The sequence below is a fragment of the Sarcophilus harrisii genome, chromosome 5 (genome assembly GCF_902635505.1).
Source record: "Sarcophilus harrisii chromosome 5, mSarHar1.11, whole genome shotgun sequence".
NCBI classification, from domain to species: domain Eukaryota; kingdom Metazoa; phylum Chordata; class Mammalia; order Dasyuromorphia; family Dasyuridae; genus Sarcophilus; species Sarcophilus harrisii.
This window is the reverse complement of record NC_045430.1, coordinates 149,348,939-149,364,676: the sequence shown is the minus strand read 5'-3', so window position 1 is coordinate 149,364,676 and position 15,738 is coordinate 149,348,939. Positions and strand designations below refer to the sequence as shown.

At 32.1% G+C, this 15,738-nt stretch overlaps 1 protein-coding gene across 4 annotated transcripts in view; it reads left to right on the top strand.

Moving 5' to 3' along the window:
- The window catches only part of PUS7 (pseudouridine synthase 7), a 48,702-nt gene that overhangs the window by 23,285 nt on the left and 9,679 nt on the right, over positions 1 to 15,738 (top strand). For all 4 annotated transcript variants that reach the window (XM_031938745.1, XM_031938744.1, XM_031938746.1 and 1 more), the window contains 8 exons: positions 103 to 214; positions 2,178 to 2,255; positions 6,365 to 6,493; positions 6,911 to 7,036; positions 9,052 to 9,113; positions 10,208 to 10,368; positions 11,737 to 11,863; positions 13,326 to 13,427. In XM_031938745.1, coding sequence (XP_031794605.1) covers positions 103 to 214; positions 2,178 to 2,255; positions 6,365 to 6,493; positions 6,911 to 7,036; positions 9,052 to 9,113; positions 10,208 to 10,368; positions 11,737 to 11,863; positions 13,326 to 13,427 — 897 coding nt within the window. The remainder of the gene's footprint in view (positions 1 to 102; positions 215 to 2,177; positions 2,256 to 6,364; positions 6,494 to 6,910; positions 7,037 to 9,051; positions 9,114 to 10,207; positions 10,369 to 11,736; positions 11,864 to 13,325; positions 13,428 to 15,738) is intronic.

The following is a 15,738-nucleotide window of genomic DNA, read 5'->3' as shown; positions in this document are numbered from 1 at the left end:
ATAGTATCATTTAAAAAAAAAAAAAAAAAGGAAACTCATAGCAATGGTACCTAGCCATGCTGTAAATTAAATTTGTTCATTTTTGTTTGTTTGTTTTTAAAGATCCAAGAAAACATTCTTGGCCAAAATCTAGGGGAAGTTACTGCCACTTTGTTTTATACAAGGAAAACAAGGACACCATGGATGCTATTAATGTACTCTCAAAATTTTTGAGGTTAGTTTTTTAAAAAATTTTTTTCTCATGTACTCTAAAAACATGATTTTAATTTATAAATATTAAAGGGATGTGAAAGGGCAATCTGAAGAAATAGGTAATAGAAAAATCATTTCTATTTGGATTTGGAATGAAAACATATATTGCATGTATATCAGTATGCTATAATAGAAAAAAAAAAGAACATTGACTTTGGAATTGGAACACAAATGTTCAAACTTCAGACTAACTACATTTATAAGTTTGGAGGAGTCGCTTAATCTCCAAAGTCCTCAGTTCTTTTATCTACAGAATGAAGGACTAGAATAAATGAACTCTGAGGGGCATTTCAGCCCTATGATCCTACAGATCTTCTGATTGGTTAGACTAGTAGAAAAATTGCTTTTTTTTGGGAAAGGTCCTTAGAAATCATCTAGTCTAGCTTCCTTTTTTTAACATAAAACTCAGAAATGTTAAATATCTTGCCCAAGATCACATAGTATGTGGCAGATGCCAAATATTTGGTATAAAAAGTTTATTAAAAAATGAATAATCTACATACACATAATTGAGAATTAACATACAGCTTATGATATAAGCTTCCTTTCCTCCTACTAAAAATCTCTATTTAAATGACTCAGATTATAGAAATTTCATTTACTGTTCATAACAACTCTTGAATTTTTTGTGGATTCTATTCCTGAAAAAATTTAAACTGATTCTCTCCTACAAGCAATATTGTAGCATAGTTTTTTAAAAATTCTTAAAAGAAATAAAGAACAATTTTAATATTTGGAGGAATATTCATTATGCATGGTTGAGCTTTGACACCATAATTAAAACGATGCTACAGTTAATTTATCAAATTTAGTGGCAGCAATTAGATTATATATGTATAAAAATAATAAATTCATCTTAGGAATAAAAGATCTAGAATTTCAAGGAAAATAATAGAAAAAAAGGAGGAATCACAAGACTTAGTTTTGATAATTAATGTTATATAATATAATTTAATTTGGAATTGATTTTAAAGAATGAGAAAGTAGATCAGTTAAACAGACCAGATAGGGAAGATTGAAACAGATCTGAACTAAATAATTCATTCCATTATAAACCTTAAAACATAATTTACTTCAAGAAAATCTCCTTATTTGACAAGAATTACTGAAAATAAAGGAAAACAGTTTGGCACAATTTGGTTTTAGACTAACACTTTGCAAAGAAAATTGTAGTAAGTCTTATAGTGGGTGGAGGACCTGAATATAAAAAGTCAAACTCTTAATAAAATTTGAAGTACCCTTTCATACTTATGCCTAGAGGGAAAGTTGTTAACCAAACGTGGAATAGAGGCAGTCATGAAAGATAAAATAGATAATTTCACTTAGAAAAAAATTGAAAAGTCTTTGCACAAACAAAATCAATATAACTTAAAAAAAGGTGGCTATTGATTGGGAAGGGAGACTTCATAACAGATATCTCTGAAAAGAGTCTGATAGCCAAAATGTATTAGAGAACATGAGTATTTTGTTCTGAAAGAATTACAAACTATTACAAATTATATAAAACATAACTCCATATGCTAACAATGAAAGAATTTCAAATTAAAACACCACTGAGATTTTACCTCTCACCATACAAATTAGCAAATATAGAAAGTCATTGTTGGAAGAGATGTGAAAAGAGAGCACATGAATATACCATTTGTGAAGTTGTGAATTGGTCCAATCAGTCTGGAGACCACTTTGGAATTTGATCCAGAGTTCTGCTGCTAGAATTCAGAGAAAGAAAGAATAGTCTTATATATACCAAAATATTCATAGCAGCATTTTTGGGGGGTAGCAAAGAACTAGAAACAATGTAAATGTCTATTAGTTGACAGGGCAATGATTGAACACATTGTGAAACATGCGTATAATTTTAGATAGTTATCATTAACATGAATATTGATTATTTAACTTTTTTGTTTGTTTGTTTGTTTGATCAGAGTTAAACCAAACATATTTTCCTACATGGGAACCAAGGACAAAAGGGCTATAACTGTTCAAGAGATTGCCGTTCTTAAGTAAGTATAAGTTAAAGATACTTATTTTTCTGGTAAATAATTGTTTAAATGTAAACTGCTGAATGCTTTTTTTCAAGTTAAACCTCTGCTGTTCAATAGTTTTACTTTTTTATTGATTTACTCTCATTTTTTGTGTTGTTTGAGTAATATATTTATGTAGAGGGTTTTTAAGAGTCCTTTTACAATTTTTCTGTTTCTTTTTCCTTTTCCCTCCCCTTTTAATGATTTCAAAGGAATTCTTTCTCAGCTTTGAATTTAGAGTTCCTTCTGACTTTTCCTTTGTCCAGGGGTATCCTTGTCTGCTCCTTTAGGTGGCAAGAAATCGTACTGCTTGGCACATGGGAGGTACTTAGTGAATGTGGATTGACTGGTTGATTTCTGAAAAGAGACCCATTTTTCTTTGTGTGGACTCTTAGATAGCATGATAACTGTTAACATATGGCGCCTCACACATTGCCTACTTTCTATTAACTGAACTCAGGATTCCGTCTTCCACCCATGCACCTTTGTACAGTCTGTCCCTCCTATTTGGAATAGACTCCCGTCTTATGTCTTTGCTTCTTAGAATCCTTGCCCTTAGTTCCTTCAGCCAGGCTACATTTATTTATCTGATTGTTTATTTGTGTTTGTTTATTTTCAATAGTATTTTCTTTTTACAAATACATGTAAAGATCATTTTCAGCATTCATTTTTGTAAAACTTTGAGTTCCAGATTTTTCTACTTCCTTCACCTTCCCTCTCTCCAAGACAAACAAGCAAAGCATTTACTTTATGCTAGACAAGCTTATGTGTTCCTTCTCATGGGAAGCACTTAATGAATGTGCTTTCTTTCCTTTCTTCACTTGTTCATATGTAGACTTTTATATGTTGATTTCCTGCTGTACAATGCAAACTCCTTGAGGAAGGGGACCCTTCATCTCTGTATCACTTGCATCTGGTAAAAGCCAGATATGGATTTTTGGATATGATCAGTGCAGGAATACATATTTTTAACTGGGTTTTGTTTTTCAGTGGAAATTTTCAGTGGGAGGAGGGAGAAAAGGCAAATTTTCATGAAAATAAATTAAATTTAAAAGATTGATGAACTATTTGTGATTCTTTTCAAGTACCTGAAATACTAACCTGTACCTTTTATAATTTTTTTAAATAGATAAAATTCTGTTTCTTTCCCTAGTAACAAAACTCTCACAATAAATGTGAGAACTTTTCATCGTTAAGTATATACAATTCCTACATCACCGAAGTCCAAAAAATGTAGATCCCAGTTTTCACTCTAAAGTTCACCATTTTTCTGTCAGAAGGTAGGCAACTTGTTTCCATGTGAAACATACTATCATGGAACTTCTAGAACCATGATTGGTCATTATGTTGGTAGAGTTATTAAGGCTATCAAAATTGTTTTGCAGTGTTGTTGTTGTATAAATAGTTCTAGTTTGGTTCTCTTTGCTCTATGTCAAATCATGCAAGTTTTCACAATCAACCTTGTATCTCTTAAGCTCATTAGAGAGAGATTCTGACCTATTTCATAATTATAACTTCTTTATTAGTATTTCAGAAGAAAGTAAAGGGAAAACTTTGAGCAAAGGAAGGGAAGTTTTACCATATAAATACTGAACTGCAAGTTATATAAATTTTTTCAGTAATTTGCATAGTCCTGTGTCCTTGTAATTAGGGAGAAGAGTTAAAATTTTGGTCTCTATACTTTCTACAGAATTGAGAAAAATAACATCCAATAAAAAAGTTGTCTGAAATCTTTGCCCTTAGATAGATGGGACATTGCTGCCTCTGTTGTGAGCCATCAGGACTAAACACAAGAAACAGCAACTTGAAAATACTCAAAAGTATTGGACATTGGCAAATAATAAAGCATTGTTTTACTTATAATTTTTTTTTATTTTGAATTTGACAGTCATCAACAAACATGAGCATTTCCATATACACAGAACAGAAACAGAGGATATGAAATCATAAATCATAAATTTCTCTTATATACAACTTGCCTAATTTTCATCAATATAATAAATTCAGTATTCTTGTTTCAGAGCTATCTGGTTTGATCCCTTTAGAACCTCCTACTTTTCTTTTGTGTGATTTTTTTTTAACTTTTCAGAAGAATATTTATTTCAAAAGTATAGTCACAACAAATGTACAAATATTATTCTCCAAAACCCAAGGACAATAATCCCCTGTAAGCTATCTCAGTCTCTGGAAATGGGGGGAAGGGAATGACCTTCCATTTCTTATTTTTGAAATCTATCTTTTGTCTTCTTCCTCTCTCCTCTCCCTCATAATTCCTACCAATATATGGTGAAGCAAAACAAATCCATACATTGAACATGTTCAAAAAGTATTTTATCAGATTTACTTCTCAAGTCTCCCACTTTTTTCATTCTCTTTATCAAAAGAAATAAGTGAATCATTTTCTTTCATATGTTCTTCAGTCATGAAAGATTATTCCTTAAAATAATTTCCAAACATTTTTTTTTATTATAACTTTTTATTGACAGAACCCATGCCAGGGTAATTTTTTACAACATTATCCCTTGCACTCACTTCTGTTCCAATTTTTCCCCTCTCTCCCTCCACCCCCTCCCCTAGATGGCAGACTGTCTTATATATGTTAAATATGTTATAGATATATAATATCCTAGATACAATATATGGGTGCAGAACCGAATAGTTCTCTTGTTGAACAGGAAAAATTGGATTTAGAAGGTAAAAATAACCTGGGAAGAAAAACAAAAATGCAAACAGATCACACTCATTTCCCAGTGTTCCTTCTCTGGGTGTAGCTGATTCTGTCCATCATTGATCAATTGGAACTGAATTAGATCTTCTCTTTGTGGAAGATATCTACTTCCATCAGAATATATCCTCATACAGTATTTTTGTTGAAGTGTATAATGATCTCCTGGTTCTGCTCATTTCACTTAGCATCAGTTCATGTAAATCTCTCCAAGCCTCTCTGTACTCATCCTGCTGGTCATTTCTTACAGAACAATAATATTCCATAACATTCATATACCACATTTTACCCAGCCATTCTCCAATTGATGGGCATCCATTCAATTTCCAGTTTCTAGCCACTACAAACAGGGCTGCCACAAACATTTTGACACATACAGGTCCCTTTCCCTTCTTTAGTATCTCTTTGAGGGAGGTATAAACCCAGTAGTAGCACTGCTGGGTCAAAGGGTATGCATAGTTTGATAACTTTTTGGGCATAATTCCAGATTGCTCTCCAGAATGGTTGGATTCGTTCACAGCTCCACCAACAATGTATCAGTGTCCCAGTTTTCCCGCATCCCCTCCAACATTCATCATTATTTTTTCCTGTCATCTTAGCCAATCTGACAGGTGTGTAGTGGTATCTCAGAGTTGTCTTAATTTGCATTTCTCTGATTAATAGTGATTTGGAACACTCTTTCATATGAGTGGTAATAGTTTCAATTTCATCATCTGAAAATTGTCTGTTCATATCTTTTGACCATTTATCAATTGGAGAATGGCTTGATTTCTTATAGAGTCAATTTTCTATATATTTTGGAAATGAGGCCTTTATCAGAACCTTTAACTGTGAAGATGTTTTTCCAGTTTGTTGCTTCCCTTCTAATCTTAGTTTTGTTTGTACAAAGGCTTTGTAATTTGATGTAATGAAAATTTTATATTTTGTGATCAATAATGGTCTCTAATTCATCTTTGGTAACAGATTTCTTCCTCCTCCACAGGTCTGCAAGATAAACTATCTTATGATCCTCTAATTTATTTATAATCTCGTTCTGTATGCCTAAATCATGGACCCATTTTGATCTTATCTTGGTACCAAAGATTTTTCTAAATGATCCATCATTCTTCTTCAGAATATAGCTGAAAGTCTAAGATTTTTAGTACAAACAACACAGTTTAGTTAAGCCTCCTAGGCTGCGGCCTTGTGAATTGCAAGGAGGTACTGTACCTGAATAAAAATCTAACTTCTCTTCCCTTCTATGTTGCTCTTGCTTTTTTAATGGCCATGATCAAATTGGTTAGCTTTCAGTTTCCAATAATCTGTTCACATCCCAAAATTTCCCAGTGAGACAAAGACTTTCTTGTTGTCTTTCCCTTTTTAGAATAACTGCACAAAGACTTGCTCATTTAAACAAGTGCTTAATGAACTTCAAGCTGGGCAACTTCAGCTATCAGAAAAATCCTCTGAAGTTGGGAGAACTCCAGGGAAATCAATTCACTGTTGTCCTCAGGTAAAAAGTTCTTGTCAGGAGGAAGAGAGATCCTCACTCAGGTATTTACTTGGTCAATACATATGAGTGATAAAGAAAAATAACTCATATTTAGGTCAACTTGTACAAAGGAAAAGGAATGATAAAGAAGGAAATTACCCAGAAAGGTTAATGTGTTTTTTAAAATTGCATTATGCCTTTCTAAAAGAATCAAATAGAGGATTTCAGTAGAAATTGTAGTGTCTTTTTAAAAAAAAAATTAACATATTTTTAGTAATAAAGTAGTTTAGGGAAGAGTCAAAATAAAGTCAGAAGGTAAGACAAGAAAGGAATTGAAGTAAAGGAGAGTAATGGTGACCAAATCAAAATCACTTTATGGTAAACTGGTATTACTATTTGTGAAATAAAATTTTCTTTGTGTGATTCAAATACTTGCAGAAACATAACAGGAACTGACCATCAAGTACAGCAAGCAATGCACTCTCTCAAGGAAATTGGATTCATCAACTACTATGGGATGCAACGGTTTGGAACCACAGCTGTCCCCACATATCAGGTTGGAAGGTCTGTGTTTAATTCATATTCATTTGTTTTCCACTGTTTATCTTAAACAAGGTATCTTTTACCTTTTTGTAAAATCTGTTTTAATGTCCTCATGGAAAATAGTAGAAAGAGAAAATGGTAAAAACTTGTGGTTTCTCATGGATCTTTTCCTTGTTTACCATGTCACTTGGGACGCATCACTTAAATGTTTGGTTTTCCCAAGTCTGATCTTGAATGTGGTTGTCATTTGTCAAAGATTTTTGCCTCATGACCTACATTCTCTTATCAACAATACCCAACTATTTCAGAGTTTTAAAAAACCTTTATCAAACATTGTTTACCATCCTTCATTCAGCTATTTTCCAACTGAGTTGTCTCCTCTTAGTTTCCAGTTCTTTGCCACTACAAAAAGAGCTGCTATAAATATTTTATGCTTGTTACACATATTTTATCTTTTCATTTTTTTTTCTCTCTTCAGAGTTATAGTAATAACATTACTCTTAAGTGTAAGAATAGCCTTTTCACTTTAGTAATGAGGTAGTTAGTAGTAGAACTCATTTGCAAGCCCAGATCTCCTCACATCTAGTCACAAGTACTTGAAAAGTTAAAAATATAGGATATAGTTTTTTTTTCTCCTTTGGTTGTGAAATGTGTTAATGATCTTTAGTGCCAATATCCTTAAGACTTATAGGTAGTTATTCTTTTTCATGAAGTTTAATCAACATAACTAAAGAGTAAGTTGAAACAGACTAGAAAGATTCAAAGAGTATTGGAAATGTGCTGAAATGTCAGAGGACACTAACAAGGAAGAGTGGAGAAAATTTGCAAGAAAGCTGTTTTCAGCTTCTAATTTAATGACTAATTTTTCAGAAAGGAGTTACATTACTTTACATATTCTGTATACCACTTTAATGAGAATTCAGTAAATGGCAAGAAATCATGATTCCATCTCCAGGGATTTATTTTATTTATTAAGAGAAGTAAGTTTAAGGGTATGTCTTAAGGACAGCACAGATTTATCCCATTTATCAAAATGTTTTATACAACTACTGATGCCAAATAATTGCTGTGCATACAATATATGAACTTTAACATTTTAAATCTATTATGTGCCAGTTAGAGCTAAGCCAAATGTAAAAGCTAAGTGGCTAGAATGATTTTTATTAGCGTCTGTCTTTAATGATTATTCTTTATCATATTGTTATATTTATAATAAAAAAGGAAAACAAAATATTTAATGCTCACTTAATCCAAATGCAAAGAAATTCATTACAGTACAAAATTTATTTATTTACTTATTTTATTATAGCTTTTTATTTACAAGATAGATGCATGGTAATTTTTCAGCACTGATCCTTGCAAAACCTGTTCCAACTTTTTCCCTCCTCTCCCTCACCCCCTCCTTCAGATGGCAGGTAGACCAATACATGTTAAATATGTTAAAGTATGTGTTAAATACAATATATGTATACATATCCATACAGTTATTTTGCTGCACAAGAAAAATCGGACTTACAAATAACGTAAAATTAACTAGGGAAAGAAATCAAAAATGCAAGCGGACAAAAACAGAGGGAGTGGAAATGCTATGTTGTGGTTCACACTCATTTCCGAGAGTTCTTTTGCTGGGTGTAGCTGGTTCTCTTCATTATTGAACAAATGGAACTGATTTGGTTCATCTCATTGCTGAAGATGGCCACATCCATCAGAATTGATCATCATATGGTATTGTTGTTGAAGTATATAATGATCTAGCTGGTCCTGCTCATTTCACTCAGCATCAGTTCATGTAAGTCTCTCCAGGCCTCTTCTGAAATCATCCTGCTGGTCATTTCTTACAGAACAATAATATTCCATAACATTCATATACCACAATTTATTCAGCCATTCTCCATTTGATGGGTATCCATTCAATTTCCAGTTTCTGGCCATTATACAAAGGGCTGCTACAAACATTTTTGCACATACATGTCCCTTTCCCTTCTTTAAGATTACAGTACAAAATTTAATAAAGTAAATGATCTGTTTTATTTCAGAGCCATCTTACAAAACTGTTGGGATGAAGTCGTAGATTTAATATTGAAACCTCGTCCTGGAGGTAAGCTGTTTTTTGAAATAAGTTTTTATTTTTTAATTTAAAAAAACAACTTTATTTCACTATGTATCCATTTATATAAGTATTGTAACATACTTAAGATGAAAAGATCCATAATTTTGTGCTCTTTATGTTATCACAGATTAAAGCCCTTTTGAGACTTAGCAAATGATCTCCAAGAGTTGCCATGGCCACTCTGAGGATAAGCTTCTCTAAACGTAGTCTCCTAGTCTTTAAGTGACAGAGAAAGGTAGTTTTTCACTGGAGTTATGCCATTATTAAAGCATTTCCAGCTGGGTTAATGGTCAATTGGCCCAGCCTTTCAGGGGGTCATATCTGTGTCATGATGATGTTTTAGAATAGGACTTTTGTGTAAGAGTTCATGGTTTGCTATAAAGTGCTGTCCAGTCTGACTTCTTTTCACCATAAGCTATGTAAGGAGAACTTTCATAGTGTTGGGATCCTCACATCCATTTAGGTTGACTGGCCCCATCTCAGTCAAGAGCCATTGATTGTGCCATTGAATGTTTTTATAAAAATATGTCCCTAAAATTAGATTTCATAAAGATTATTAGATCATAAAGATTAAATTTACATTTACTTTGACAATACTAATTTTGCTAACTGTTCAGTACTTGGAATGATAGGACTCATTTGTGTTAAAATCTTAGCCACTTGCTAACTGTGTAAAGGTGATCAGATTTTAGTCTCTCTGGACATACTTTCAAGATCTGTAAAATGAGAGGATTGGACTAGACAGTTTCTAAGATCCCTTTGAACTTCAAGCACAAGATCTTTTGATGAATAGCTTAGTCAATTCATGAGAAAAAAACTTGCACTGTGAGTGTAATGGTTCTGAATTAGAAAAACAGACATCCCTGGTGAGTCAGAAAGGCATATGAATTACTATTTTGTTTTAACCTGCAACACAAAAAAAAATCTATGCATGCTTTTCTTTCTGCTCTAAAATGGGTACATGTCCACAAAATTGTTTTTGGCAGACATTTTCAAGTGGGTATTTCTTGATGTGCATTTTATTTTAAGAGTTGGAAAGATTCATATTGATTTAATTGTTTATTGCTGACTTGTTTTTGCAGCCGAAAAGGGATACTTGGTCAGATGTAGAGAAGAGTGGGCCAAGACCAAAGATCCTGATGCTGCCCTCAAAAAACTACCTGTCAAAAGGTGTGTGGAAGGGCAGCTGCTTCGAGGACTTGCAAAATATGGACTGAAGAATATTGTATCTGCATTTGGCATAGTGAGTGTGATTTGTGAAGTTAGGCGTTGACTAAGAGGTGTAACATTTTAGGTGCTGACTAGCAGAGAGTTTTTTCTTTTTCTTTTCTTAAGGGCAAAAGCAAAGAAGAAAAATTCATTCTGAAGGTGAATTTATGTGAACTGTTTTTAGTCATAAATACAAATGAGTAAAATGGTTTTAATAGGAGAAAGTATTTCAATTCAGTAAACACTTTATGAATATCAACTGTGTATAATGTAGGTTGTTATTAACTACGTATACAGGGATTAATAAAAATAGTACCATTTGGCTTCAAAGGACTTACAGTAAGGAAAAGTAATCTATACTAATGGATATTTCAAAGCTAATTAATTTCATACACTTTCTACTATAAGATAGACTTTCTTGATAATTTAGAAAATAAAAAGTTGCAAAATCTATATCTTCTCTCATTGAGGGGATGGATCACTGGAATTTGTGTTTTCCTTTATTAGAACAAAAAAAGGTAAGAAACTCTTGGTAAACTAAAAAAGATACATACAAAATTAAACAAATTTGCATTTGTTATAATGAACTTGAAGACATAGCTTTGCCCTCTTTTTGCTTTGTATGTTAAATGTCTGGTAAAATTGTGATTACTTTTTGAGATAAAATTTCATTTGATATTTAGATCTTTCTATCTAATCCAAGCTAGATTTATCATCAAATAGTGATGATGCTTTTTCCCTTCATGGCAACAGAAAGTCATTTGGTTGCCTCATTGAGTTCATTATTAGTCAAATTGCTTATTTTTTTTTTTGTCTTAGGAAAACCTTAGAATATGAAGGTGAAAGTCCTGTTTGCCATACATTTACAAGTTCTTTTTCTTAAAATCACTTAATTACAATTAAATAAATAATAATTTTAAAAAACATATAGCTTTTGGTGTATTTGAATGTAACCTACAAATAATTTATCAGCCTTATCATTGGCTGATAAAAATGGACTGTTGTACAATTTTAGCTTGCTGCATTTCTATCTACAGAAAAATTAATGTTGTTTGCAGACTTCTGTAGAGTAGATTTGGCAATTTTCTTATAGCTTGAAAAATAAAGAACAGCAAGCAATAAATAAGGAATGGTCATGCTTGTCTGAAGTTCTTAATCTGTAGTCCATGAACTTGTTTAAAATACTCTGGTAACTACTTTAGGATAATAGGTTTACTTTTAAGATTATAAATTTTATTTTATAATAAACATTTTTCTGAGAAGAGGTCCCTACGTTTCACCACTCTATCATAGAAGTTCATGACATTAAAAAAAGTTTAAGAACCATTAAGATGATTTGAAAAATGTTTTTCAAGTCTTATTTCTTCACTCATTTTGTGTCTTGCTCATTTCTTCTCTACAGATACCAAGAAATAATCGTTTGATGTATATTCATAGTTATCAGAGTTATGTGTGGAATAACATGGTAAGCAAAAGAATTGAAGAATATGGATTGAAACCTGTTCCAGGGGATCTTGTACTTAAAGGAGGTAAAAAGGCAAAGTTGTCAGTCTCAATCTTTTGTTCCTCACCTTGTAATATGCTATAGATGGATCATTGTTAAATATTTTTAATTTGACCTTGGCATTTGAGTTAAGGAGGTATGTGTCTAGCATTTAAAAACATGGAAGTATAATGAACTGCAAATTATTTTATTCATTGCACATTTGTGTGCTGATCTTAAAAACAATCTTCTGGTATTTGGACACTTCAGGGTATACAACTAATTTTCCAGCTAAAAATGAATGTGGGACCAACAGAAATCATGAAAATCTCAATAGGTGCAGAAAAAGCTTTTGACAAAATACAATACTCATTCTTATTAAAAACATCAGAGAACACAGGGATAAAGGGAGCATTCCTTAAAATAATAAGTAGTATCTATCTAAAACCTACAGCAAGCATTATTTGTAATGGAGAGAAGTTGGACACATTCCCAGTAAAATCAGGGGTGAAACAAGATGCTTATTATCACCACCATTATTTAACATTGTACTAGAAATGTTGGCTTTAGCAATAAGAAAAGAAAAAGAAATTAAAGGAATTAGAATAGGCAATGAGAAAATAAAGCTCTTTGCAGATGATATAATGATATACTTAGAAAATCATCCAAAAACCTATTGGAATCAATTTACAGTTTTAGCAAAGTTGCAGGATATAAAATAAACCTACACAAATCATCAGTATTTCTGTATATTGCAAAAAACTCATCAACAAGACAGAAAGAGAAATTTTAATTAAAATTACTGTAGACAAAATAAAAATGACCGTGGCATAGTTTCTGGTTCTAGATTGTGGTCTTTGATTTGGTTCATAGATTAACTCAGGGTGGAGTGTTCCCTTCATGTAGTTCATCTCATGATGGTCACAGATATGCAGGATAGGAGAAATCTTCTGATGCATACATATCAAACAACCATAGCAATTTCTTCTCTAAGTAGCTTAACCAAATTTTAGAGACCCTATTCAATGAAGTGATTTATTCTTATATAAAATGGTTTTTAGAATGTGGAGGTAGAGCCTTATTTTATCCTTTTTAAAGAAAAGCTGGCTTTCCTTTAGCCCTTCTTTTTCCCCCATTTTATTTATCTGGTACAGCTTTACATGTAGGGTCTTTTATTTATTTATAAGATGTTGTTGTAATGATCTCAGAATTCTGTGACAGATTATTGGTCACCTTGATTCCATTTTTAAATTGCTGATTTTTAAAAATCAGTCATTTAAAACTGGCATTAAACAAATACCATGAAAACATTCCTTTCCTCCTGAAGCTTTTATAGTGCTTTATAATCATTAACCAATTTCCAGATGGGTTCTTTTCAAAAGAAGAAAATTCATTCCTTTTCCCTAAAACACCTATTCTAAACTTATCAATAAAATATCTAATTGTAGAAGCCTGATATGAGAATATTTCATGTTTATTTAAATTATTGCTTATTTGTAAATTTGTAGCTATAGCCACATACATTGAGGAAGCAGATGTTAATTCCTACTCCATCCATGATGTGGTAATGCCTTTACCTGGTTTTGATGTTATCTACCCCAAACATAAAAGTAAGTTTCTCTCTGTTTTCCTTTTAAGAAATTAAAAATGTGCGTTTAGAGATGATTAGGTTTTCTTAGTTCTTAGCCATCTGTAGCATTTTTGGAAGCTAAGGGGGAAGGGCAAAAGAAATTCACTTACTTTAGTTTTTTAACTTTAATATGCTGATTTGGGGACTCGGATTAGAAATCTCTTTCAAACTCAAGTAGATATAAAATAACATTGTTTACAAAGCTACTAAATAAATATTTGTTGAAATGAATGAATTATTTATTAAGCACTGGCATGTATACAAAGCCTCTTTGTGATCTGTATGTTACAGATTCACTTTTTAGTTAATTAAATAAAGTTAAATCAGGAAGAAACTAAAAAGATTTTCTAAACCTTATAGTTCATCAAAGTAGATTAACAGTAAAAAAAAAAAAACAAATTTTAAAAATAATACTTAAGGACTAAGTTAATAATTATCTTATCTTTCATGAACCTCTCCTGAAACGTGAACTAAAGTCAATAAAATATGGCTTTAGTTGGAAATAAAAGTACTTCCCTAACCTATTCCTCTCTAGAATCTATTTCATTCATTTGTAAACATTTATTAAGTGCCTGCTAGGTGCTAGGTACTATGCTAACTGCTAGGGATACAAAAAGAGGCAAAAAATAGTCCTTGCTCTCATAAGGAGCTTACAATTTAATTGCAGAGCCGATATGCAAATATATATAAACCAAGGTATATACAGAATAAATAGAAAATAGTGAAAAGAGAGGAAATTAATGTAGAAATGTGAATATGTTACTTCTAAGAGGCAGCGCATTATAACAACTGCACTGATTCTCAACGTTTTTTGTTACATTTAACATGCTGCTCATAATATTGTATAATAATTTACTGCTTAAAGATGCTATTAAAGAATTTTTAGCTTGAACCCCTTAGACCGACCATAATGGAGAAAACCTCAAGGGAGTTGAGAATCACTAAATGGGAACTACTGATCTACTTTAATCCTTTACCCTACAGGATTAGTATATGACTAAACTGAAATACTGCAGAATCATTTGGGGTCATAGAAATAGGATTTCGTCTACAAGGGCTGAGTTTCAATTCTAAATACTCCAGCCTAAAAGCCTCCAGCCCTAGTGCTCTGTATTCCGAATTTCCTTGTCCTTTCTAAAATTTCATTAAGATGAAAGGAAAAGGGTTTTTAAAAAGAAAAGGAATTTGAATAAATTGTGAAGTAAACTTCTTCCCTAAAACAAGTAACATGAGAATTTATAGTTGGTAGTTTAACCACTAGGGGGTTCTACAAGCATAAACAGGGGATTACAGAAGTCTTATTGCTGTTAAAGACCGAACTGCACCAAGACTTCTGGGATAGCCTGTTTACTCGTTGAAGATGAAGAAAACATGATTGTTCACTGTATTCCAGAGTGCATATTCCTTGCTAGTAATGAAAATTGTCTTCCTTTGATATTGATTATGCTGTTAATAATATCCTCAAGAATCTCTATGCAAAGGGTCTTTTTTTTATATATATAAATGCCACTTAAATGACTGGAATAACAGTCACAAACTTAATGCTGCTTACCAGGGACACTGTTTTGGTTTCAAGGTCAGAAAGCTTTATTTTTGCTCCTGGTTATGCCAAAAAAAAAAAAAAAGCTTCTTAATCCTTCAGTCCTCCATGATGACAAGGTACTCTAGTTTTTAAAAAGCCTAAGTGATCTGACAGTCTTTCCATCTTCCCTCTAATGGAGTTTTAACTAATGCATTTCCAAACTAGGAGATAAGAGGAAAAGGTAGGAACTAGCTTCTTCCTCATTTTATTTGCTGGGTCTTAATGTTGACTCTTTGATAGCACTGCTGGATTTTTTAATTTGGAGGATGTAAATAGGGAATCAGATATGATCAGTGGTATCTTACTAGACCCAATTGCACAGCTGTTAGACTTGATTAAGAGGCAATGTGATTTAATGCAGGACTTGTTAAACTTTTTCCACTTGCAATCCCTTTTGGCCCAAGAAATTTTTATGCAACCCTGGCTTATGTACCTCTAATGGAGGTACATAAAATAGGCATCAAACATTTACTGATAATAATTTTTAAAAGAAATTAATTTTAAAACAATTCTTTGGTATATGTTTATTTTATTGTTTATTAAAGATGAAAACAAATTTACATACTAGTGATATGGATGTGCTTGTTTATTTTTACATAAAGAATTAAATGTTGGTGGAATATTTGAGACTTTTTTCTATTGCCAAATTTTTCATGATCCTCCAAGCTATGGCAACCCACAGTTTAAAAACTTTTGCTCTAGTGGATAG